The sequence below is a fragment of the Saccopteryx leptura genome, chromosome X (assembly GCF_036850995.1).
Source record: "Saccopteryx leptura isolate mSacLep1 chromosome X, mSacLep1_pri_phased_curated, whole genome shotgun sequence".
NCBI lineage: Eukaryota > Metazoa > Chordata > Mammalia > Chiroptera > Emballonuridae > Saccopteryx > Saccopteryx leptura.
The window spans coordinates 117038800-117064775 of NC_089516.1; the positions used below are offsets into that span (position 1 = coordinate 117038800).

At 39.2% G+C, this 25976-nt stretch overlaps 1 protein-coding gene across 4 annotated transcripts in view; it reads right to left on the bottom strand.

Moving 5' to 3' along the window:
- Positions 1 to 748: 748 nt before the first annotated feature.
- TENM1 (teneurin transmembrane protein 1) overlaps positions 749 to 25976 on the bottom strand; it is a 774232-nt gene continuing 749004 nt past the window's right edge. For all 4 annotated transcript variants that reach the window (XM_066357037.1, XM_066357038.1, XM_066357036.1 and 1 more), the window contains 5 exons: positions 12864 to 13160; positions 6199 to 6586; positions 4039 to 5259; positions 3322 to 3464; positions 749 to 1602 (listed from right to left, as the gene is read on the bottom strand). In XM_066357037.1, coding sequence (XP_066213134.1) covers positions 844 to 1602; positions 3322 to 3464; positions 4039 to 5259; positions 6199 to 6586; positions 12864 to 13160 — 2808 coding nt within the window. In that variant the 3' untranslated portion in view covers positions 749 to 843. The remainder of the gene's footprint in view (positions 1603 to 3321; positions 3465 to 4038; positions 5260 to 6198; positions 6587 to 12863; positions 13161 to 25976) is intronic.

The window sequence follows — 25976 nt, forward strand, 5'->3', positions numbered from 1 at the left end:
AAACTATGACCAAAACACACCCTATATATAAACAAGAAATTCCTACCCAGGTTAATAAAAGCTATATTTACATGATGCTAAGACAGCTGGACAATTTATTGAAACAAAATGTAGTCAAAACAGGTTGTGTGGGAGAAATCACATTGGCCAGCTGCCTTGGTATCATGTACACACAAGCAAATAGTGGCAATTCAGTCTGTGTACCACACCCACAGGGAATCGTGGTAAACAGAACCTGGCCACTACATGCCAAAACACAGCACAACAACATGGCATTTAGTTTAATAAGCAAGAAGGAATAACCAAGGAGGAAGGGCGAATGGTTCTTGACTCTAGGAGATGATGGCTGAGGACATTTTACACTTCTTTTTAAGTTTCTTATAACAGATCTGGAAAATGTGAGAGGGCTGGCAGTCTTTTGAAATGCAAGGTTCAAAGATACTATTGCACCACTATTTCTGCCAACAGTTAAATATGTATCTTTCTGTAGCAATAGCCACATAGAACCTTGGGTTCTCTTTTGTGTATTTGAACATATCTATATGCATGGCTCGACAAATTTAAAGTGGTGCTTTCTGACAACTTTTTGTTTCTAGCTGTTTGAGTTCTACTTGTACTATTTTGGATATTGCCACACAAGAACTAAAAATCTTTGTCATTTCTGAAAGAGTTTAAACAAACAATATTAAAATACCATCTTCCGTCACATTGAAAGGCAGTTGGATATGTTTTTCCTCCATATTTACATATACAGAGTTCTGATCTAGAAAACCAATACAACAAACTGTTTTATGGTTTAAAAACAGGCAGTCTTTGGTGACGCAAAGGCAGAGATTTTTTTTGTTACCTCCTGCCTATTTCGCTCTGTCTCATAAAGTGAATATTGTTGGCACTGTCAGAAAGTTCTAAATACTGCTCAACAGACAAAACAAAATACCCATCATAACCTTGCACCCTCCCAGTGCTCAGAAGTTGCTGCTTTTCTCCCTCTGTCCACACCCGGATACCCTCCTCTCCTTCTTGCAGTCTCCTTTGTTCCTTAATCCAGGCCTGGGCCACGGCGCGCTGTCTGGCGATCTCTAACACGTGATTCTTTTCCTCTTCGACTGTTGTCCCATAGCGGATGTTGAAGCACAGAGCCCCGTGTTGGAGCTGGATATCTGCAAACCGTCTAGTCCTCCCATTCAACACAGAGGTCATCTGGGACACAGTAACATTGACACCATTCTCTAGAATCCGCCTCCCTCCCGTGTTACCAATGAGCACCAGGTCTTCTTCCAGAGACCCGAGCTTAATGAAGTAGTGAGTGTCCCTCCCATCTATGGTAAAATGTAGGTTTTCCAGGTAATGAGCATTATTGAGAATGGCAGCAAGCCGCCTGCTATCTTCATTGGCTACTCCTATGATATCGGCTGTTACTACGCCATCTTTGATGGCGAATTTTATACCTTTGCCAAAAACAGAAGGAACAGCGGCAAACCTTGGTTGCTTCCCTCCTGCAAGGCATCGTCCATCATTGTATCGGGGAGTCATAGGAAGTTGGTCCAAGGAAATGAAATTCCTGAGCTGTTTCTGGAGCTCACACTGAATACCCAAGATAGTCTAGGAAAGAAGAAAGCACAGGGCAAATGTAGCACAGGATTCAACACCTGCTGCACACTTGGTTATTACGGAAAGCGAATGTTTGTGATTGGTTGGTGTGCAATTTTTTTTTTTTGTATTTTTCTGAAGCTGGAAACGGGGAGAGACAGTCAGACAGACTCCCGCATGCGCCCGACCGGGATCCACCCGGCACGCCCACCAGGGGCGACGCTCTGCCCACCAGGGGGCGATGCTCTGCCCCTCCGGGAGGTCGCTCTGCCGAGACCAGAGCCACTTTAGCGCCTGGGGCAGAGGCCAAGGAGCCATCCCCAGCACCCGGGCCATCTTTGCTCCAATGGAGCCTTGGCTGCGGGAGGGGAAGAGAGAGACAGAGAGGAAGGAGAGGGGGGGTGGAGAAGCAAATGGGCGCTTCTCCTGTGTGCCCTGGCTGGGAATCGAACCCGGGTCCCCCGCACGCCAGACCGACGCTCTACCCCTGAGCCAACTGGCCAGGGCCGGTGTGAGATTTAAAAACAAGCCCAATTTGAAATCTCCTCACCAGAGATTTGGAAAGAAAAGACTAACAAGTGACACAATCACTTGGCACACATGTTTTCTTGGTATCTTGGTGAGTTAAACATAAGGAAATTATGTTCAAACTAGCTATTCTAGAAACTTGGAGCTAGAAGGCACTTCAAGTGAAGTGCGGCCAGCTCCCCCAAAAGAAAGACAGTTCATTTTTGCCATTTTAACTAACACCACCTAGCTGTTATGGCCGGCTATAGATGCATTAGGCACAGGAAGGGTATAAAGAGATGTGGACAGCATCATTCTTGCTTTCAAGCAGCAAAGACCTTATAAATGACAACAGCAAACCAGCAAGAATTTTGCAGATAGTTTTACATGGACATAAAAAAAGGTTTTTATGTCCTTTTTTTTTATTATGGGAATGTTCAAACATACTAAGAAATAGAGAGAAGAGAATAATGAATCTCCAAGTATCCCTTACTATATTTCAGCAATTTTCAACATTTTGCTAAACACTTTTTTGGACTTTCAGTTACAAAAGGCATTTACAAATTATATTCATTTACAAAAAAGGAAAAGCTTATACTACCTATTTAAAATTTCCTTTCCCTTATAATTTTTACATTTTATTTTTGCAAACACGGAAATTCTTAATTTTTTCAATTGAAAGAAAAAGTTCCTTCTTGTATTCATTTGTACCTCACACTCTTGATGAGATCATCTGCTGAAACTTGAATGTTTTTTTATTGGTTTTAAAGACAGAAAGAGAGAGAGAGAGAGAGAGAGAGAGAGAGAGGTATCAATTTGTTATTCCACTTATTTAAGCCATTGGTTGGTTCTTGTATGTGCCCTGACCAGGGATTGATCCCATAACCTTGGCATATTGGGATGATACTCTAACCAGCTGAGTTAACAAGCCAAATATTTCACAATTACAAAAGTTAAGTTCTTCTTTCCTGTTGTCTGTCTACTCTAGCAGTCATCATATCACATGTTAAGTCTTCTTTTTTACCCCAAAAGCTCCAATCCCCTGATCCTTTCCTCATGAAAGCTTTTTTCTATCTCCTGTTCAATCATGGAAATTTTAGTGAATAATGAAGACAGCTCAAAAATAAGTAAGCAAATATGTAATTAATGCTATTTCATGGAGTTGGTTACTCTTCTGTTTGTTTTTTTCTCCAGCTAAGTAGATATGGTAAAACTTTTACTGACCTTTCCAGGATCCCACTCTTGAGTTTTTGTTTGAAGCTGTAGAAGCTCATAAGTTAATTCCAAATTTTCTAATTCTGGTTTGGTAAATCCAGGTAGTACATTGTGTAACTGGAAACCAAATAGCTCCAACCAACTTCCAATGTCTGTGAGATACAAAATTAAAGGGAAAAAATATATAAGACCCATACTTTACAACCTTTGTGGAAAGCTTTAAAGATGCCTACCCTGCCTTCAAGATATTTAGCCAATGGGAAGTTAGGAATGAAAATTCCCTTTGTGTCACCCACTCTAAAACTCATGATCCTCTTTCTACAAGGGAACTTTTTGATTCTTGCATAATCACAGAGATAAGATCATTTTACTGCACTGAATTTCCTAATATGCTAGTGGTATTAAGGCCACACAGACTGTGATGATAGATTTATTTGCTGCAACAGAATCCTAAAGTTTTCTTTTATGAAATTATTTATATAAGTTCTTAAGGGTGAAAACTACAAACAGAAGGCTTAAAAGGACAGAAAAAATATACTGGGATGAAAAAGCACTGTGTTTTATGAACAGTTTTGCTCACTCTAGAAGACTACAGAAGACAGTTACTGCACAGTAGCTTGTGAGCTAACTGGCAAAAAGAGGAAGCATATTTACAGGCCTGAGATTATGTGATAAACAAGGCTGACTTATCTCGATTTATTGTAAAGTTTTATACTGTTTAAATACCTGTGGTATATTTTGCAACATCTTGAATTTTTCCAACTGGGTAGTTATTTTCAAACGAGTAGAGGTTGAACGGTTTAGGAAGGAAGTTCAATTGTTTCCATACATGATGATTGGGCATCGTCCATCTACCAGCAACAACGTCATAATCCCTTTGCCCCAGGTGCACTAATTTAGTAAGGAAATCATAAAGTCCCCCATGAAAACCAATGATGACCTGAAAGTCAGGGTAAGTGTCATGATAAATATCTCCATAAGGCGTGTACAATATCTCTTTTATCACCTGGCCTCTGCTGCTGAACACAGCGAGTGGGGTGCCTGTATTATCACAGGCTACATAATATTCTTCACCACTGCTTAACTCCATGGCAATAAGATGGCCTTGGAGATCATAATACAGGGATGTGATCTCTGAGCTTGTGTGGTTGTACAAATGAGTAACTCTTATGGGGTTGGCAAGGTCTGCATAAAAGAACTGGAGGTGCTGTCCCAGGCTGGACTTACTGGCGACACGTCGCCCAAGCCCATCATAGTAATACTGCACACTCCAGCCAGAAGCCTTATTGTAAGCTTTTTGCAGCAGACCATTAGAGTTGTATTCAAAGATGTCATTTCCCCTCTGCCTCAGAAAGCCATCTTCATCCATTTTATACTGAATCTCTCCTAGTCTGGTGATGCGATCCCGGAGGTCATATCGGAGAGGAGTAAGACGAGCACTGTTCCCATGGCTTAAAAGGTTGATGTTGCCATTCAGATCATAGCTGTAACGCCACTGGGTTTTATCATTTACAGAAACAGTTTGCAGTTGACCATCAGCATCGTACTCGTAGAAGTATCTTGTTATATTGGAATCTACTCCTACTCGTATATCACATATTACCATACGACCCATATTATCATATTGAACAGTCATCCAGTAAGCAATGGCCTTTAGGATTTCATATTGGACTTCAATAACTTGTCCATTTGCACTGAAGATCTTGGTGTGCTTCATCACCGTAGTAGTGATGACTTGATTTAAATCATAATTAATCACACTGAATTTCCCAAACTGCTCAGTTCTACCAGAGACATCAACATATCGGTACAGGTCTATGGGCAAAGGGGTTTCATTTATCACAGCTTGCATGCTGGTGACACGGAAGTTGTTGTAGCTGTAGTCAAACCGAGCATTTACAAGACCTTCTTCACTGAATCGGAAAATCTGGCGTCCAATAAGAGGTCCTAGAGGAATTAAAATCAACATGATGAGAACAAAGGTAGGTGCTTCATGCTGAGTAATCAGAAAGGTCTAGTGTTTTCTTTACCATTATTGCTTTTACTTTCAAAATAAAATATTAGAGTTCAACCTCTGATGTCTTATGCCTGAGTATATAATTTCACAGCATATATTCTCATAGTGTGGTCACCAAATTCGAGAAAAATTTAAAATACTGAAAATACTGTACATTGCAGTTACAGAATAATTGAACTATAGGAAACATAGAAGTAATAACCCATCCACTGGCTGAGATGAAGAAACTGATATTATAAACATGTTTTCTTTTTATAGTCACTGACAAAAAAAACTTTCATTTAACCTGGGTTACAAAGTCAGAGGTCATGTTTTGACAAAGTCCAGTATTTAAGGAACTGGATTTGTGCATTTTAGAAATTCTAAGTATAAAATAATAAAAAGTTCTGACTTTTGAAGGTAATTTGCTATCAGCAGAGGTTTACGGAGGTTACACAGGGCATGAGCTAGTTTCAGTGACACTCATATCTTACAGTTGCGTCTTTGGGAAGATTGGGTGGTGAGTAGGGTATACAGTTAGACTAGATGCTTAGAACTCAGCTTCCTTGAGAACTGAGAGAAAAACAGAAATACTCTACATGTTTTTAAGGAATCAGCTCTCATGTAGCTTGTGCTATGTTTTGAATTCTCGATAGAAGATACTTTGATAGCTAAAGTAACAGTTTGTTGGATTCAATGTCTGTAGGTTAATGTTTCTATCTTAGACTGTGGGCAGAAAAAGTATCATAAAAAACATGATGTGTGTACGGAAGACCCACTCCCCAGCGCCGCTTGTGGGGGGCCCAAGTTCTTCTGATGGAAGCCCGAAAGAAAAACAAAAAACAAAAAACATAATGTGGTGTACACATCACAAGCCTTTCACAACAAACCTGTTTGCCTGTATCTGATTGTGCAAATGAAGCCATCATGCATCAGATGTATTGTCTTAATCACTCCAGAAGATTCTTCATATGTTAATGTGACCTGAGTGGTGTCATACAGGATCTCAGACAGCCTTGCTTGCTTGGTGTACTTGTATAAGACTCTGCGCCCTGTCCCCAGATGCAGGATCTGTAGCAGTCGGCCATCTCGACTGTAGTCTTGGATAAAAGAAGTGCTGCTGTCTGGTGGGGTGTAGATGTTCCGGTAGTAGCCCACTGAAAGCATGGTTTGTAGGCTGTGGCGCACCATACTAGGCATGGTGACTGAGAGAAGACAGTCTGACTGGTCATACTCAAAGATGTAACGCCGCTGGCTATGCAAGAGAAGCATCACCGACTGAAATGAGATAAAGTGGCAATAATATGTACCACTGAAGTTGAGGGGATTATAGGAAATACACATTCAGCCATTCAACACAAGTTTATTGAGCACTTACTATGTACTGGGCATTGTGGTGGACCTGAGTTGACACAGTAGTGGTCAAGAATGGTGTCTATCTCATAGAACTTACAGTTTCATGGAGGAGAGAGACAAGTAACCAAGGCATTACAATATAGTGTGAAATGTGTATGGCAGGGGAGTTACAGGGTCAAGTCCTTATTCCAGAAAGGTTACTGTTGTTTCAATTCATAGATAAATTAGAAGGAAGTAGATGAAGGGCAGGTTTTGCCATGTATTAAGTTATAGTCACAAAAAAGTATTTATTGACTTCATGTAGTAGATGTCTTTCGAAAAGTTGTATATAAAATCTTATTATTATTGCTTTGCAATTTATGTTTTCAACTATATTAAGGGAACAATCCATTGAAAATGGACATCCTTTGGTTACGCAAGCCGTCTCTCCCCAACCTGATCTGTATTTCAGAAACAGTTATTTGTTGAAGTATAATGCCTTGCATGTATTAGGTGTTTCAATGATATTGGCTTATTTTATCTTAATCTTAAATCTAGACATAAAAGGAGGAGTCAATCTTATTTCTAATGAAATAGCATTTACATCTCATCTTTTAATAAAAACAATTGCCTTGGCCAGGTAGCTCAGTTGGTTATAGCATCATCCTGATATGCCAAGGTTGAGGGTTTAATCCCCAGTCAGGGCACATACAAGAATCAACCAAAGAATGCATGAATGAGTGGAACAACAAATTGATGTTTCTCTCTCTTTCTCTCCCCCCTAAAATGAATAAATAAATTAAAAAAATAAAATAACAGTAAAAATTGCTCACCCTGGGAAATTTGATTGTAACTCCCCAAGGAGGCTTTACCCTTCCCTTTTTGAGAATTACCATATCAAGCAAAAGACTTAGTTGAGCTTTATTTTCTGAAGTTTCTGTTATGAAACAAATTTCTAAATATAAATTATGTAAATATTTATGAATATGAATTACAGAAACACACATAATATACATTTAAATCTTCATAACTGCATATCCTCTTTGCTCTTCTGAAAATTATTGATTTTTATTTGCATGTCGGTACTACAAAGTCCAAGTCAGCATTTATTTGCTCATTGCTTATCTTTTCTTTCTTTTCCACCAAGTACTCTGCTGGGGGATACAGAGCTGCGGGTGAAAACCCTGTCTCCTCATCACTTGTGGACAACTTGTAGCTTCAGAAAAGTCCACTGAAGAGAGGGCAGGAGACTTGGCACTCTTGCGTGGGCATGAGGACACAAAGTGGGAACCTCTTACTTGACCAAGGTGGAACCCTAACAGAACGTGGAACGAGCTGGTGAAAAATGCCCTTATATTACCTTTAGGCTAAAAGATTTCCCAGCTCTTTTCCACTTTTTCTGTCAGCTGGACATAAACAAATGACATCTGTCACCTCTGATGCAAGCCAGGGACAATCACCATATCACTTCCACACATTATCTAGTTAGTACCAGCTTGCCAGGGCCGTGCTTTTTCCAGGCACTGTATCAGCCTTACCAAGCATTTGCAGGAGTCCCCAAACTTTTTACACAGGGGGCCAGTTCACTGTCCCTCAGACGGTTGGAGGGCCGCCACATACAGTGCTCCTCTCACTGACCACCAATGAAAGAGGTGCCCCTTCCGGAAGTGCGGCGGGGTCCGCATGTGGCCTGCGGGCTGTAGTTTGGGGACGCCTGATTTAGAGCATATCACCATTGTCTTCTTCTGTCTTTGTTCTCATCCACCACACTGCCGTCAACCACTTCCTGACCTTGCTCCTAGGTGGTGCTGGGGCTGCACTATCTTGAAAACTCCCTAGGTTATTTGAAAGCTCCCTGCCAATGTCAGGAATGTGGATGGCGTTTAGAAATCTTGTGAATGTAAGTGTTGTGTTGCAAGAATACCATTTAGCTCTTGCTTGGCTGCTTTTTCACTTTGGGTGGGCATTATTATCAGCTTGTTCAGAAACAATGCTTATGGGTCCATCCAACGCCCACCTTGCTGCTGCAGGATAAAAGGACATCTCTTATTAGTCCAAACAATAGAGTGAGAGACTTTATATTTTTTAAAATTGATTGTGAGATCTTTAAAGAGATCATTGTAAAGAAGAAAAGAAAAAGAACCAACATGGATATATATTTGTTTGAACAATAGAAATGAGATGGTAAAATTCGAGGTTAAAGCATCCGAATGACCACCAGATGGCAGTATGGGGCCACCTGAAAGCTGGAGCTGCAGGCTGCATTCTGTCCCTCCAGGCTGCCTTTGAAAATTTCTGCTCCAAAGAGGCAATTTTGTGTAAATGTATCAGACTAAAGCATCTTATTAAATGATTATGAAATATATTTAAATGTATCTTAAAAATTAAGTTCTTAAGAATTATTTCAGAAAACTGAAAGATTTATACTTACTGTAATACAAAATTTTAGCTCTACAAGTCTTCAAAATATAATTAACTCAGAGAAGTCTCATAAATCAAGATAGAGAATTAATGACCACACTGAGAAAATTTAAAAACAATAATTGATTTTTTAATAAAGAGATTATTTAAGCAACTTCAGCTATTACTCAAATAATTATTTTTCTCCTAATAGCTACAAACCATTGTGCATGAAAATGATACATGTAACTTTCACTTACTCTAGAAGAAGTAAAATAATTTTTACAAAATTTCTGCACATTAAGATGAAATGTTTGCTGTTTCTCTTTAATTATCATGGTATAGAGATGGCAAGCAAATTTACAGAGGTATACCAAAAGTATTGTGAGGTATAAAAAGAAGTATACATTTTAAAGTTTGAGAAGTCTTACTTCAAAATATACTGCAGAACCAGTCTCTGTGTCCTTGCTCTGCCCCAGATACAGTGACAAAAGGTGTCTGCAAATGCCGTGTTTACGAGAGGACTGAAACGAGCACAGGGAGACGCAGAACCTCACCACCTCACTGAAAAAGCTACATGTAAATCGGATTTTATAAATTCAATATTCTTCTTATTTTTTTCCTAGAGTCATAATTATACAGATGCTTTAATTCCCTTCCTCCCTCTCTCCCTTCCTTCTTTCCTTCCTTCCGTCCTTCCTTCCTTCCTTCCTTCCTTCCTTCCTTCCTTCCTTCCTTCCTTCCTTCCTTCCTTCCTTCCTTCCTTCCTTCCTTCTTTGTTTTAATTGACCTTCAAGTAGCAGTTTGTGCTAGCATTTTAGTTCTTGACTTAAAAATAAATACTACTATGTAGTATTCAAACTGAAAGAAACTAACTTTTGTTGAATGACTAGATGTGCTGGGTGCTTTATATTATTTCATTTAATCATCACATCTTTTCAGTGAATTAATTATCACTGGTAATAATAACGTGAATAGAATCAATGCCATGATAAATGATTTTTAGAAAATAAAGAACCATGTGTTTTATAGGTTTTGAGTTTTGCATAATAGGATTGTTTAAGTCAGGAGCTACTTTTTCATTAGAGAACAAATTAAATGTGAAATTAAGAAAGAGGAAAAAGGGACAAAATCAACTAAAAGCCACAAGTGATTTGGCCTGTTCAGTGGTCAGAAAACTAGTTTGAGGAAGTCACTGGGGCTTTTCTTGATACATTATTCCATGTCAATAAGGTCTTATTTCTGTATACTGCAGGCACTACGGTCTGACAGAATTTTCTTTGTTTTGTTTTTCAGGGAGAGAAAGTGGGGAAGGGAGGGAGAGAGAGAGAGAGAGAGAGAGAGAGAGAGAGAGAGAGAGAGAGAGATACATTATCTTGTTGTTCCACTTAGTTGTGCTATTCATTGCTCTCATATGTGTCCTGACCAGGGTTCAAACCAGTGACCTCAGGGTGGAGCCAGCACTCTTAGGATTGAGCTGGTGCCTGAGCAGTCAATCCAGGCTTCAGCCAGTGCCCCTAGGATCAAACAGGCGACCTCAGTCCTCCAGGACGATGCTCGTTCCTTTGCACCACCAGCCAGGGCCTGTTTCATCTTGTTTTGAAAAATTTTTGCCAACTAAGTTTCTGTAGCAAGGAGAACTTATATAAAGTTTGCTTCACGTGGTTCTTCACTCAAGTAAATTTGATGAAATACTCAGGTAATTCAGAAAAGAGAAACAATAAAATTGGTTCAGAAGCTAATAACTGCATGCAGGGCTAAACATTTTAAGTTTTCAACAGGCTCTTTGTTATTGTATAGATAGCCTAAAGGGAAAGTCTTCTGAGAGCCAGGTGCAACTGTCCATAGGCAATTAGTTTAGTGGCCAGAGTATGGTGCTAATGAGGTTGGGATTATGAGTTCTAACTGATGTAGGTTCCCTAAAAGAGCTGGTTATTTCACTAGCCACGTGTAGGGCCCGTGGAAGAAGCATCATAAACCTATGCTCACTCCTAGACAAACAAGTCAGCCTATATCCCACTAGTAATTAGTGGCATCTTTTTCTATATGTAGGTCGTTATTATATGCTTTGCTTATGTAAACGTATCACCAAATATTTGGAATCAGTTAATTTTGTTAGAAGTTCAGCCCTTTGTGGACATTAGTTATATGATTTTGCCAGTCATCCTTGTTACCGCAATTCAAAAGAGGGATGACCAACTGTAAGATTCAGACATTCCCAGTATAGAGTAAAGATTATAGATTTGAACAATTTGTTCAGCAAGAAAGGACATGGGGTAGATACAGCACAGAGCTCCCTCCTGTATCTTGCTCCCAGGCGGGGTTAGCTTTATCTCCTGACCTAGGCATTTCCAACCTGGTAAATTCCCCAGCGACTGACTCTGGGACAGTGTACAATAGTCTTTATAATGACATATAACCACTGGCACACTCTTGTTTGAAACCCTGGAGGTATATCAGAAAGGCTTGGCATCGGTGGGTGAAAATAGTGAAATTTTGCCCTGTGAGCTATGAAGTCTTATAACTTTTCTAAGAACTTCTGGGGGTTACCTTGTACTCATTATCTTTGACTGGTCAAGGGAAAGCATTTTTCAGTTTTCCCAGAAATTAACTCAGGACGGATAAATTCAGTTGAATAATAGATTTGGGAAACCAGACACAGTATTTTAGGGCATTAGAAATTGAGATGGCAGAGAGAGATCAATTTCTCTTACTGTCCTCTGCTACTGATCTGGCCAGAAACTATTTTGCTATATGACAACTGGTTTTGGTGGCCGAATTAAAGTCCTTGTCTATTTCTACCAAACAGAGGCCAGACGCTCCCATTATGGATATTACTGGAGACTCACTGCATACAAAGGACTATTTTCTTTTTTTTTTTTTTTTTTTTTTTTATATATAATTTTATTTTTTTAATGGGGTGACATCAATAAATCAGGATACATATATTCAAAGATAACAAGTCCAGGTTATCTTGTCGTTCAATTATGTTGCATACCCACCACCCAAAGTCAGATTGTCCTCTGTCACCTTCTATCTTGTTTTCTTTGTGCCCCTCCCCACCCCCTACCCCTCTCCCATTCCCCCCTCCCCCCCCGTAACCACCACACTCTTATAAATGTCTCTTAGTTTCACTATTATGTCCCACCTACGTATGGAATAATACAGTTCCTGACAAAGGACTATTTTCAACGAGCCCGGCTGCCAGCATTCTCCCATACTGATTACTTGTGAAAATCAGTCCTCAAATGTACACTACTAAAATTTCACTATCTTAATAAAATTAGAATTCTTTTTCCTCCATGTAAGGAGCTGTTTTCCAGAGCTGAGGTATATTAACACACAATTTTATAATTTTCTACCTATTTTCTTCAGTTTGAGCTTTCATAATAATAAAGATACGTTCTCAAGAGCATGAACAAATACGTTCAAATGAGGAGAAAGCTAAGCCATTGTCCTGACTTCAATTTGAAGTACCTGGTGGAGTATGGGTTAGGGAAAGTTTTCAGTTGCAGAACAGCTTATCCTTATAGGATATATATGTGTACACACAAACGTACACCGATACACAAACACACACACACACACAATTTTTTGGTTACTTGTACATAACTTTCATCCAGAACACTGACTTTTCTCCTGCCAGTCCTTACCAAAGTGGGCAATTAGGGCCACTTTTGATATTCTCAGTAAGAAACTCAAAACTTGTTTATTTTTCCTACATACATTTTAAAATTGATTTTAATTTATTGTGTTTATATAGATTCAAGTGTCCCACTGAATACATTCCCCCACCCCCCTTTCCTCCACACTTATTTACCTTTTCTAAGTAGGTATAGCTCCAAATTTTTCCATCAGCCCAAGTTCTTGAAATTATTTTTCCGCTCTGGTCATATTCCATTTTTTCACTCCATGTCCCTCTTTGAATAAATGTCACCAGTCCTGAAGTTGAATATGTGATGTTCACTTCATTATATCTGCTTACAGGAGACCACAAAACAGGTCGTCCAGTGTGGTCATAAAGAATTCGAAGGGTGAATTTTCGATGGTCATCATAGATCTTTCCTGTGTGTGTTATATGATCAAAGTCTATGGAGAGTAGGTTTCTGTTATGAGCCTACAAAAAATAGATACAAAGTACATTTTAAGCTCAGCCTTGGTTCCTCCAGAACCCCAATCTGATGCATTCGCAATTGCAAAGTTTTTTCTGATTCTCTAACAATGCGATATCTCTGGCCTTTGAATCTACATGACTTTCACCTTTCTCACATCCTCATAGGACACTGATCTTAATTCTCCCATCAGATTGTACAATCCTGGATGGGTGGGCTACATCTTAACTATTGGCATGTGCTAGATCCTCCATATAAGGTTGTTGATTGTTTTCTCCCAACTCAAGCCTCAAAGGCGCTGACCCAATTTTAAATAATTATGTAAACTTACTTTATGTCAGTCAGATGTCTACTAAGGAGTGGGACTTCTTACCCCTTCTTTACCAGTGAAGTGGTTAGAACATACAAGGGTAAATTACTTATGTAATTATAAATCACAAAGAAAGAGCCTGACCAAGCAGTGGCACAGTGGATAAAGCATCAGCCTGGGATGTTGAAGACACAGGTTTGAAACTCCAAGGCTGCCAGCTTGAGCAATGGCTCATCCGGCTTGAGTATAGGCTCACCAACTTGACCGTGGGGTTGCTGGCTAGAGCATGGGATCATAGACATGACCTCATGGTTGCTGGCTTGAGCCCAAGGTTGCTGGCTTGAACAAGGGGTCACTGGCTTGGCTGTAGCCCCCTGGTCAAGGCACACATAAAAAAAAAAGAATGAACAACTAAGGTACTGCAATGAATTGATGTTTTTTATCTCTCTCCCTTCCTGTCTGTCTGTCCTTCTCTCGCTCACTAAAAAAACAAAAACAAAACAAAACAAAAAAAGAAAATTACAAAGAAGGAATATATTGAATCTCCTCTAATTTATACAAATTCCCTCCTTAGGCTTCCTTGTTCACATGGGCTCGACTTATGTTGCTTCATATTTATTACAGGGAATTCAGACTGCCCCTAGTGATGGAATCCTACTCAGCAATGTTTTCACAGAGAACAACAGGTTAATATTGTAGGTGTTGGTGGATCCCCCAGTATTTGCACTGGTGGCCCAACTAATGAAGTTAAAGCACAGAATTTAGTTTTTTTTTTTAATAAATTTTTATTAATGATAATGGGATGACATTAATAAATCAGGGTACATATATTCAAAGAAAACATGTCTAGGTTATTTTGTCATTAAATTATGTTGCATACCCCTCGCCCAAAGTCAGATTGTCCTCCGTCACCCTCTGTCTAGTTCTCTGTGCCCCTCCCCCTCCCCCTAACTCTCTCCCTCCCTCCCTCCCATGTCCTCCCTCCCCCCACCCCTGGTAACCACCACACTCTTGTCCATGTCTCTTAGTCTCGAATTTAGTTTTGACACCAAGTCTGCGAATAACTACTGTTTGGCTTGGTTCTGGTTCTTCGTTTGCTCAACTGCACGCTGTTATTCCCTCTGTGTACTCCACAAGCACGAAACCATCCTAGAGGAAGGCTGGTGCCAGGGATCACAGGTGAAGTCCCTGGAAGACAGCTCTCGGGTGCCTGACTCTTAAGAAATGAAGCTGGGTCCATGAAAGACGACAACACAACTACATGACTTAGTGGAAAAGGTTTACAAATAGGCAAGAAAAAAATTTTACTGGGTTTTCAAAGCAACTGGACAACTGACATGGTTTTTTCTACTCTTTAGCTCATAGTGTCAATGTTTAGCAATCCCACTAGTAACTTCTGCTATGGTTAGCTAATCATAACAGAGCCAAAGGAGGCGCTGTGGAAGAGGGAAGCTTTAAAGGACCGGTAGTTGGAAAGCTAAGGGGAGGGCTTTTAAACTTCTTTTTGTTTTATTTATTTTTGTTTAGTTCAGTTTGAATTTTAGTGAGTTTTTTTTGTTTTGTTTTATTATAACTTTATTTTGAAAGTGTCAGGCAAATGAAAAGTTGCAAAAATGGTAAAAAGTCACTGTGTAGCCTTCACCCAGCTCTCAAGGGACAGGTTTTTAATTTGGTTGGAGGGAGTCCAAGGCAAGGAACCAAGGCAAGAATGAAAAATAGACTTTTATAACTGTAAACAGCAGTGGCCAATGAGGGGGCAGGAGACATTTAGTAAGCTGCTGCCTGTACGCCAGTCATGTCTTCCATCAGGGCCTTAGTTTCCTTATTTGTGAAACAGGAGTTATATAACCACTTAACATCACAGACTTGTGCTAAGAACGAAATGACATTACATATACAGGTACCTGGTGAAGTATAAAAATAGTAATTATTATTTTTAGAATATAATGGTTAGTTTTCCAAATTTTGTTAGGCTTTTGAATGGGCCTATGTGTCAGTTTCCAAGGTGATTGCAGCTTGTTGTACTAGGTTTATATCTGTAGGAATTATCCACGTGATTCAGAACAGAATGTTAAATATCAGGTTAATGAGGTAGGGGGGGAAACCAATATTAGAGTTTGACTACATTAATCATAGTCGGACTCAACTGATTCACCAGCTATTCAACTAAATTTTATGTATATTTTTATGGCCAAGGATTCCTATAAATATCTGAAAGCCATGCATCAGGTCCTCAGAAATTGTACATAAGCATGTACATAATCATTTTTCTTTTTCCTTCTTTTTATTAAACTTTATTTGTTTTTATAACACATGATCTTTTTTTTATGTGTGTGGGTGTGTGTTTGTGAGAGAGAGAGGCAGACAAGAAGGGAGAGAGATAAGAAGCATCAACTCTTAGCTGTGGCACTTTAGTTGTTCATTGATTACTTTTTCATAGATGCCTTGACTGGGGGTCATCAGCCAAATCAGAGACCCCTTGCTCAAGCCACCAATCTTGGGGTTTAAGCCAATGACCTTTGGGCTCAGGCTAGCAACCATGGGGTCATATCTATGATCCCATGCTCAAGCCATCAACCCTGCGCTCAAGTTGGTGAGCCCATGTTCAAGTTGGCAACCTTGGGATTTGAAAACTGAGTCTTCACCATCCCAGGTCAATGCTCTATCCACTGTGCCACCACGTAGTCAAGCATATGATAATATTTTTTTTTAAGTGAGAGGAGGGAAGATAGTGAGACAGACTCCTTGTATGTGCCCTGACTGGAATCCACCTGGCAACCCTGTCTGGGGCTGTCGCCTAGACCAATTGAGCCACTGGCTGCAGGAGGAGAAGAGGGAGAGAAGGCGGGGAGAAGTAGATGGTTGCTTCTCCTTTGTACCCTGACTGGAATCAAACCTAGAACATCCATATGCTGGGCAGACGCTCTATCCACTGAGCACACAATCATTTTTAATAAAATCACAGGCCCTGGCCGGTTAGCTCAGATGTAGAGCATCGGCCCAGCATGTAGATGTACCAGGTTGGATTCTGGTCAGGGCACACAGTAGTAGTGACCATCTGCTTCTGCATCCCACCCCCTACCTCTCCTTTCTCTTTCTCTCTCTCTCTCTCTCTTCCTCTCCCACAGCCATGGCTTGAACAGTTTGAGCAAGTTGGTCCTGGGCACTGAGGATGGCTCCATGGCCTTGCTTCAGGCACTGAAATAGTTCGGTTACCGACCAAGGGAGCTGCTGCCCCAGATGGGCAAAGCATCACCCTGTATGGGTCTTGCTGGGTGGATCCCCGTTGGGGAGCATATGGGAACCTGTCACTGGCTCCCTACCTCCTTGCCTCTTATTAATACAAATAAATAAGTAAATAAATAAATAAAATTTATGAATAAAATCACAAGGGATCTCTGAAATCCAAACATGAAACTTTGAGGGGTCTCAATAGTCCAATTTCAGGAAGACTTAAAATTTTTTTTAATTTTAAAATTGATACATAATTGATATATAACATTATGTTAGCTTCAGGTATACAGCATAATCATTTGATATTTGATGTTTTGCAAAAAGATCATCACAATAAGTCTGGTTAACATTTTTTTTCTTTTGATGAGCATTTTAAGACATACTCCGTTAGTTGCTTCCAAATACAGTGTTGTTAAGTGTAGTCACCCTGATGTATATTACATCCCCAGGACTTGAATATTTTATAAGTTGAAATTTGTACCTTTTGACCCTCATCACCCGTTTTTCCTACCCCTGACCCCCTGCCTCTAGCAATTTCCAATCTGTTTTGTTTTTTTCTATGAATTCAGTATTTTTTTTTTTGTTTTTATATTCCACATACAAGTGAGATCCAGGAAGAGTTTTTATCTTAGTGGCCTGTGTGACTATAAAGCCAATATTCTCATTGCAGACTCTGATCTTCCCTTGCTTAGTCATTGTGTGCACTCTGCTTTTAAAAATAATCTCCTCAACACCCAACCTTACTCCAGATAAAAGTAATATTTTTCCATTGCATAAAAGTTGGAAAATATGGAAATATACAAAGAAAATAATTACCTAGAACCCCACCCTCCAATGTGAATGGTTGCTTAGAGTTTGATGCATTTCATTCCATTTATCCTACATTTTTTGTGTGTTATCTGTGTTCATACATTTAAAAAAGATAACTGGGATTGTACTTAATGTTTTCTTTTTAAAGATTTTACTTATTGACTTTAGAGAGAGGAGAGAGAGAGAGAGAGAGAAAGGCATCAGTGGAGGAGCGGGAAGCATTAGCTCAGTTGCTTGTATGTGCCTTGACCAGGCAGGCCCGGAATTTTTAACTGGTGACTTCAGCATTACAGGTTGGTGCTCTATTCACTGTGCCACCACAGGTCAGGCACTACTTAAAGTTTTATGTTTTACTTTTTCAGCTAATGTTTTATCTTGAGCATCCCTCATGTTATTAAATATTCTAAAAATGTGGATTTTAACGGTTACATAATACTATCTTACACAGTAAACATTTATCCTTTCTCCTATTGTTGGAAATTAGAATTTCTGTTTTCCATTATCTTTTATTTCATATTTTGTTGAAAATTTTTGTGAGCAAATATTTCCTTAACACAGAACTGAAATTATTGGGTCAAATGATAAGAACATATTAAAAACTGCTGATGCAATTTCAAATATTATTTTACAGTACACAATAGTTATACAAATTTATGCTACCATTTACTAGTCATGGGAGGATCCATCTCATTCCATCCTTACCAGCATCAAGTATTATCATTATCAGTAAACTTTCCCCAATATGACTGTGGGAAAATGAGAGTGATATAAATTAGCATTTATTGGATTACTAGTAATATTGAAGCTTTTTAAACGTCTGTTGGCCACATGTATGTCTTTTTTTTAAGAATTGTCTCCTCATGACATTTGCCCATTTTTCTATTGGGGTACGGCACTTTCTTTTTGTTTTTTTAACTTTAAATGTATTGTGTTAAAATGTTTTCAAGTGTCCCACTCAAAAAACCCCCTCAATGCCCCATGCTGTGCCCCCCATGCCCCATGCAAAGTCTCTATTTATTCTTATCTCCTTTGTCCCCCCCACCTCCATCCCCCCTTTCCCTCTGGGATTTGCTGTCCTGTTATCTGTATCTATATGTTATGTAATACAATTTGGCTAATTCCTTCACCTTCTCTGATCCCATCCCCTCATCCCCCTTCCCTCTGACAGCTGTCCCTCTGCTCCCTGTGATCCCACCTCTGCCTCTATTCTGTTCCTCAGTTCACTTTGTTCATTAGATTCCACATATAAGTGAGATCATACAATACTTGTCTTTCTCTGCTTGGCTTATTTCGCTTAGCACAATAATCTCCAGGTTCATCCATGCCATTACAAAAGGTAAGATTTCCTTCTTTTTCATGGCTATGTAGTATTCCATTGTGTATATGTACCACTGCTTTTTTATCCACTCATCCACCGTCGATCTTGGCTACTAAAAACAGTGCTGCTATAAACATAGGGGTTCATATATTCTTTTGAATTAGTGTTTTGGTATTCTTAGGATATATTCCCAACAGTGGGACAGCTGCATCATAAGACAGTTCTATTTTTAATTTTTTGAGGAAACACCATACTGTTTTCACAGTGGCTACACAACTCTGCATTCCCACTAGCAGTACAGGAGGGTTCCCTATTCTCCACATCCTCTCCAGCACTTATTGTGTGTTGATTTGTTAATGAGCGCCATTCTGACAGGTGTGGGGTGATATCTCATTGTGGTTTTATTTTTAATTTTTCTGATGATTAGGGACATTGAACATTTTTTCATATGCCTACTGGCCATTTATTTATGTCCTTGGCCCATTTTTTTTATTGTATACCTTCCTAGTGTTGAGTTTTAGAAGTTCTTTATAAATTGTGGTTATCAACCCCTTATTGGATGTATCAGCGAATATGTTCTCCTATTGAATGGGTTGTCTTTTTTATTTATTCATGGTATCTTTTGCTGTGCAAAAGCTTTTCAGTTTGATACATCTCATTTGTTCATTTTGTCCTTTATTTTACTTGCCCATGGGGACATATCAGCAAAAATATTACTACAAGAGATATTGGAGAGTTTGCTGCTTACGTTTTCTTCCAACATTTTTATGGTTTCGTGACTTACATTTAAGTCTTTTATTCATTTTGAGTTTATTTTTGTGAATGGTGTAAATTGGTAGTCTAGTTTCACTTTTTTGCATGTACCTGTCCAATTTTCCCAACACCATTTATTAAAGAGATGGTATTTACTCCATTGTATGCTCTTACGTTCTTTGTCAAATATCTATTAACGTCAAAGATGTGGGCTTATTTCTGGGTTCTCTGTTCTATTCCATCCATCTATATGCCTGTTCTTATGCCTTTTGATTACAATGGCCTTGTAGTATAACTTGATATCAGGAAGTGTGATACTTCCCACTTTGTTCTTCATTTTCAAGATTGCTGAGGTATTCAGGTTCTTTTATTGGTTTCATATAAATTTTTGAAATATTTGTTATAGGTCTGTGAAGCATGTCATTGGCAATTTAAAAGGAATTGCATTGAATCTATAGATTGCTTTGGGTAGTATGGACATTTTAATGATGTTTATTCTTCCTAACCATGAGCATGTATATTCTTCCACTTGTTGGTATCTTTCTTGATTTCTTTTTTCAATGTCTTATAATTTTCTAAGTAGAACCCTTTTATCTCCTTTGCCTGTGAAAATCTCTGGTCTAGGAGTTATGTTTGCTTGATGTTTTTGGATAATTGTTTCAATATCATTTCTTGTAATAGGTCTGCTTAAGTTTTCTGACTTTTCTAGATTCAGTTTTGGAAGATTGTATGTTTCTAGGAATTTATCCATTTTGCCTAGGTTGCCCCCCCTCTTTTTTTTTTTTTTTTGTCATAAAGATCCCCATAGTATTTTCTTACAATCTTTTGTATTTCTGTGAGGTCAGTTGTTACTTCTCCTCTATCATTTCTAATTTCATTTATTTGGGTCCTCCTTCTTTTTTATTCCTTCTTTTCCAAGTGAGAAGAAGGGAGATAGAGAGACAGACTTCCACATGCATCTCAACTGGAATTCACCTGGCAACCCTGTCTGGGGCCAATGCTGTGCTGTCTAGAGCCATGCTTATAAGGAGCTAGTTTTGGCAACTGAGGTGAAGGCTCCACAGAGCCATCCTCAGCACCAGAACCAGTTGAGCCATGGCTGTGGGAGGGGAAGAGAGAGAGAGTGAGAGAGAAAGGAGAGGGATGGAGAAGGAGATGGTTACTTCTCCTGTGTAATCTGACTGGTAATCAAACCCAGGACATCCACATGCTGGGCCAAAGCACTGCCACTGAGCCAACTGCCCAGGGCCTCCCTTTTTTTCTTAATGAGTCTGGTTAAAGTTTCATCAATATTGTTTACCTTTTCAAAAATCAGATTTTGGTTTCATTGATCTTTTTTATTGTTTTTTAGCCTGTATTTTATTTATTTCTGCTCTGATCTTCATTAGTTCCTTCCTTCTACTTCCTCTGGGCTTTGTTTGTTGTTCTTTTTCTAGTTCTTTTAGGTGCAGGGTTAGGTTGTTTATTAGAGCTTTTTCTTGCTTCTTTTTTATTTAGAAAATTAGTTTTAACAGAGTGACATTGATAAATAAGCATACATAGATTTCAGGCAAACATCACTCCATTATTTGAATAGTCAATTATGTTGTAGTATATCCATCACCTAAAGCCAAATCATTTTCCATCACCTTATATTTCTCTCTCTTTACACCCTTACCCATCCCCCCTCCTGCTTCTCTACATCTCCCTCCCCCTGGCAACCACTGCACTCTTATCTATGTCTATGAATCTCAGCTTTGTATGCCACCTATGTGTGAAATCATAGTTTTTAGCTTTTTCTGATTTACTTATTTCACTCAGTATAATGTTCTCATGGTCCATCCATAGGTCATAAATGACCCTATGTCATCATTTCTTATGGCTGAGTAGTATTCCATTGTATATATGTATCACATCTTCTCTATCCAATACTCTATTGAGGGACACCCTGGTTGTTTCCATGTCTTGGACACTGTGAATAATGCTGTGATGTACATGGGGGTGCATGTGTCTTTATGCACCAAAGTTTTTGGGGTAGGTACCCAGTTGAAGGATTGCTGGGTCATAAGGTAGTTCTATTCTTAATTTTTTGAGGAATCACCATACTTTCTTCCATAATGGTTATATTTATTTACATTCTCACCAGTAGTGAATGAGAGTTCTTTTTTCTCCACAGCCTCTTCAACACTTGTTATTCTCTGTCTTTTTGATAATAGCTAATCTAACAGGTGTGAGGTGGTATCTCATTGTAGTTTTGATTTGCATTTCTCAAATAGCTAGTGAAAATGAGCATCTTTTCATATATCTGTTGGCTATTTGCATGTCCTCTTGGCAGAAGTGTCTGATCAGGTCTTCTCCCCATATTTTACTTGGATTGTTTGGTTGTTGCCGATTTTTGTGTGTTCTTTATATATTTTGGATATTAACCATTTATCGCAGCTGCGGTTTGCAAATATCATCTCCCACTTAGTTTTATTGTCAGTTTCTCTTGCTGTACAGAAGCTTTTTAGTTTGATATAGTCCCATTCATTTATTTTTGCCTTTACTTCCCTTGCCTTTGGGGTCAAATACATAAATTGTTCTCTATGGCCAAGGTCCATGAGATTAGTGCCTATGTTTTCTTCTTACGTTATTTATTGTTTCAAATCTTATATTTAGGTCTTTGATACATTTTGAATTGGTTTTTGTGTAGTGGGACAAACTAGTCAGGTTTAATTCTTTTGCATGTGGCTTTCCAATTTTCCCAGCACTGTTTATTGAAGAGGCTTTATTTTCTCCACTGTGTATTTTTGGCTCCTTTGTCAAAGATGATTTGATGATATATATGTAGTTTTATTTCTGAGCTCCCAATTCTGTTCCATTGGCCTGTCTATTTTTCTGCCAGTACCATACTGTTTTGATTATTGTGGCTCTGTAGTGTAATTTGAAGTGAGGTATTATCATACCTACAGCTTTGTTCTTTTTTCTCATGAGTAATTTGGCTATTTGCGGTTTTAATCACATACAAACCTGGTGATTTTTTTGTTCTATTTCTTTAAAAACAGATATTAGAATTTTGATTATAATTGCATTAAATTTGTATATTGCCTTGGGTAATATAGACATTTTAACTATGGTTTGATTCTTTCAAACCATGAACATGGAATATTTTTCCATTTCATTGTGTCCTTTTCAATTTCCTTTAATATTGCTTTGTAGTTTTCAGTACATAGATCCTTTTCTTTCTTTGTTAAGTTAATTGCCAGGTATTTTTGTTGTTGTTGTTGTTTACTTGAGCTTTTTCTTGCTTCTTAAGGTATGACTGTAATGTTATGAACTTCCCTCTCAGGACAGTTTTCATTGTGTCCCATAGATTTTGGGTTGTATGTTCATTGTTATTTGTTTTAAGAAAATTTTTTATTTCTTCCTTGATTCCATTATTTAATAACATGCTATTTATCCTCCAATGTTTGAATATTTTTCAGTTTTTCTATTGATTTCTAGTTTCATTTTAGTGTGGTCAGAGAAGGTGCTTGATATGATTTCAATCTGCTTAAATTTATTGAGACTTGTTTTGTGTTCTAACATGTGGTCTATCATAGAGAATGTACCATGAGCACTTGAAAGTAATGTATATTCTGCTGCCTTGGGGTGAAATGTTCTGAATATATCAATTAAATCCTGTCCATCTAGTATGTCATTTAAGGATACTGTTTCTTTATTAATTTTCTGTTGAAGGAACTATCCATTGATGGTGTGGGGTATTAAAATCCCTACTATTATAGTATTGCTGCAGATCTTGCCTTTTATATTTATCAAAATCTGCTTTATATATTTAGGTGGCTCTATATTTGATACATAAATATTTACAATGGTTATATCCTCTTGTTGGATTGCTCCCTTTATCATTATGTAGTGACCTTCTTTATCCCTTGCTATAGTCTTTGTTTTAAAGGCTATTTTGTCAGATATAAGTATTGCTACCCCAGCTTGTTTTTCATTTCCATTTGCAAAAAATACTTTTTTTCACCCCTTCACTTTCAGTCTATGTCCGTGATGGCGAACCTTTTCATAATAACCACGCACTTTTGCAGTGCTGCTCAACCTGGTCCCTCCCACCCACTAGTGGGTGTTCCAGCTTTCACGGTGGGCCAATTGCGGTGCCATTTGGTTGCTCCGCTACTACCCACCATGAAAGCTGGTGCCCATTAGTGGGTGGGAGGGACCAGGTTGACCAGCATTGCAAAAGTGGGCGGTTTTTATAAAAAGGTTTGCCATCATAGGTCTATGTGTTTCTTTTATTCTAAGGTGGATTTCTAGAAAGCAGCATATATACGGGTCTTTTTTTTTTTTTTTTTTTGACAGAGACAGAGGGAGTCAGAGAGAGGGACAGATAGGGACAGGCAGACAGGAAGGGAGAGAGATGAGAAGCATCAATTCTTTGTTGCAACACCTTAGTTGTTCATTGATTGCTTTCTCATCTGTGCCTTGACCAGGGGGCTATAGCAGAGCGAGTGACTCTTTGCTCAAGCCAGTTACCCCATGCTCAAGCTGGTGAACCCATGCTCAAGACAGATAAGCCTGCACTCAAGCCAGTGACCTTGGGGTTTCAAATCTGGGTCCTCCGTGTCCCAGCCCAACATTCTATCCATTGCACCAGTGCCTGGTTAGGCATAAGTCTTGTTTTCTTATAATACAGCCACCCTGTGTCTTTTGATTGGAGCATTTAATCTATTTACACTTAAGGTGATTATTGATATGTACTTATTTATTGCTATTTTATTCTTTAAACTTGCAATTCTCTTTTTATCTATTTCTTTTTTCTCTTGCTATTTTTTTATAGAAGGCCCTTTAACATTTTTTGTAGTATTGGTTTGATTGTAATTAACTATTTGAGTCTTTTTTTTTTTTTAGGACAGAGACAGAGAGAGACACAGAGAGAGGAACAGATAGGGACAGACAGGCAGGAAGGGAGAGAGATGAGAAGCATCAGTTTTTTGTTATGGTTCCTTAGTTTCCTTAGTTGTTTATTGATTGCTTTCTTATGTGTGCCTTGACTGTGGAGCCACAGCAGAGTAAGGAACCCATTGCTCAAGCCAGTGACTTTTGGTTCAAGGCAGCGACCTTGGCCTTCAAGTCATTGATCTTGGGCTCAAGCCAGCAACCTAGCACTCAAGATGGTGAGCCTCCACTCAAGCAAAGAGCCCATGCTCAAGCCAGAGACCTCAAGGTTTCGAATCTGGGTTATCTGCGTCCCAGTCCACTATTCTATCTACTGCCTCACTGCTTCGTCAGGTACTTGAGCTCTTTTTTTGTGTCTGGGAAGCTCTTTATTTCTCCTTCAATTCTAAATGATCACTTTGCTGGATAAAGTAGTCTTAGTTGTAGGTCAGGGATTAGGAAGGGTGGTGGGTGTGGCTCCACCCCTTGTTCTAAGGTGTTAGTCTGTCCTGAGATTTTTCACAGACCTCAGCAGAGTGTGGTCACCAGGAGTCTGGTGTTTGTGGTCTCTGAGACCCAGAGATTGGTCTGCCCTCAGTCTGAAAAGTTTCCATTGAATCTCCATGAGGCAGAAGCACCTGCATATTCTTGGGAGAGTGGAGGGAAAGCTCCAGCTTCAAAGCCATAAAACTGAATCACTGATGCATACACTGCTTCCTGGCTGACTTTTCAGAATAGCCCATTCCCCATAGGGTGCAGTAACAGAGATTCCTGGGGTGGGAAGTTGTTTTACCCCAGGCTGATACTGCCCAGAGGGAACTGCTCCACCCAAGAAAGATGGTGACTGCAGTATTGGAGAATGACTCAGCACAGGGTTTCTGGTGGCTGTCCCCCAGTGTCTCTCCCTGGGCCACCAACTTCACACTGTCCTCATGAAGCTCTATTCCTCTCAGTCCTCCTTCTGCCAGAACCCCACATAATTGTCTATGAATGAAATGTTTTGTGCTGGCCATTTAAGATGAAGCCTGCATCTCTGAGAGTTCCTGTCTCTTTCTCACAGACAGAAACTTCACTTGTTTTCACTGCCAGATGCTGTGTGGGTGCCTCTTCTAAGCTCTGAGGTTCTAGGCTATGTTGCTGGGGCTGGGGCTTAGAATCTGCACCTCTCAGGGTGACCCTCCCCGCAGTGAGAGTCCCTTTGGGTCCTCTGCCCCACTCACTCCTGGTAGTGGGGAAGACCTTTCTATGTCTCCATTCTTCTTACCAGTCTAGATGTGGCTTCTTCTATGACTCTTTGGTTATGTACATTTTTTCATTTAGTCTAAAGTTGGTTTTTCAAGATGGTTGTTCTCAAATTTAGTTGTAATCCAATTTGGTCCTGGGTGATGGTAGTTGGGACATCTGCTTATTTTGTCACCATCCTCCCATGGCCCTGGGTGATGGCAGTTGGGACATCTGCCTATTTCGTCACCAATCTTCCCATGGCCCTTTGCTTTT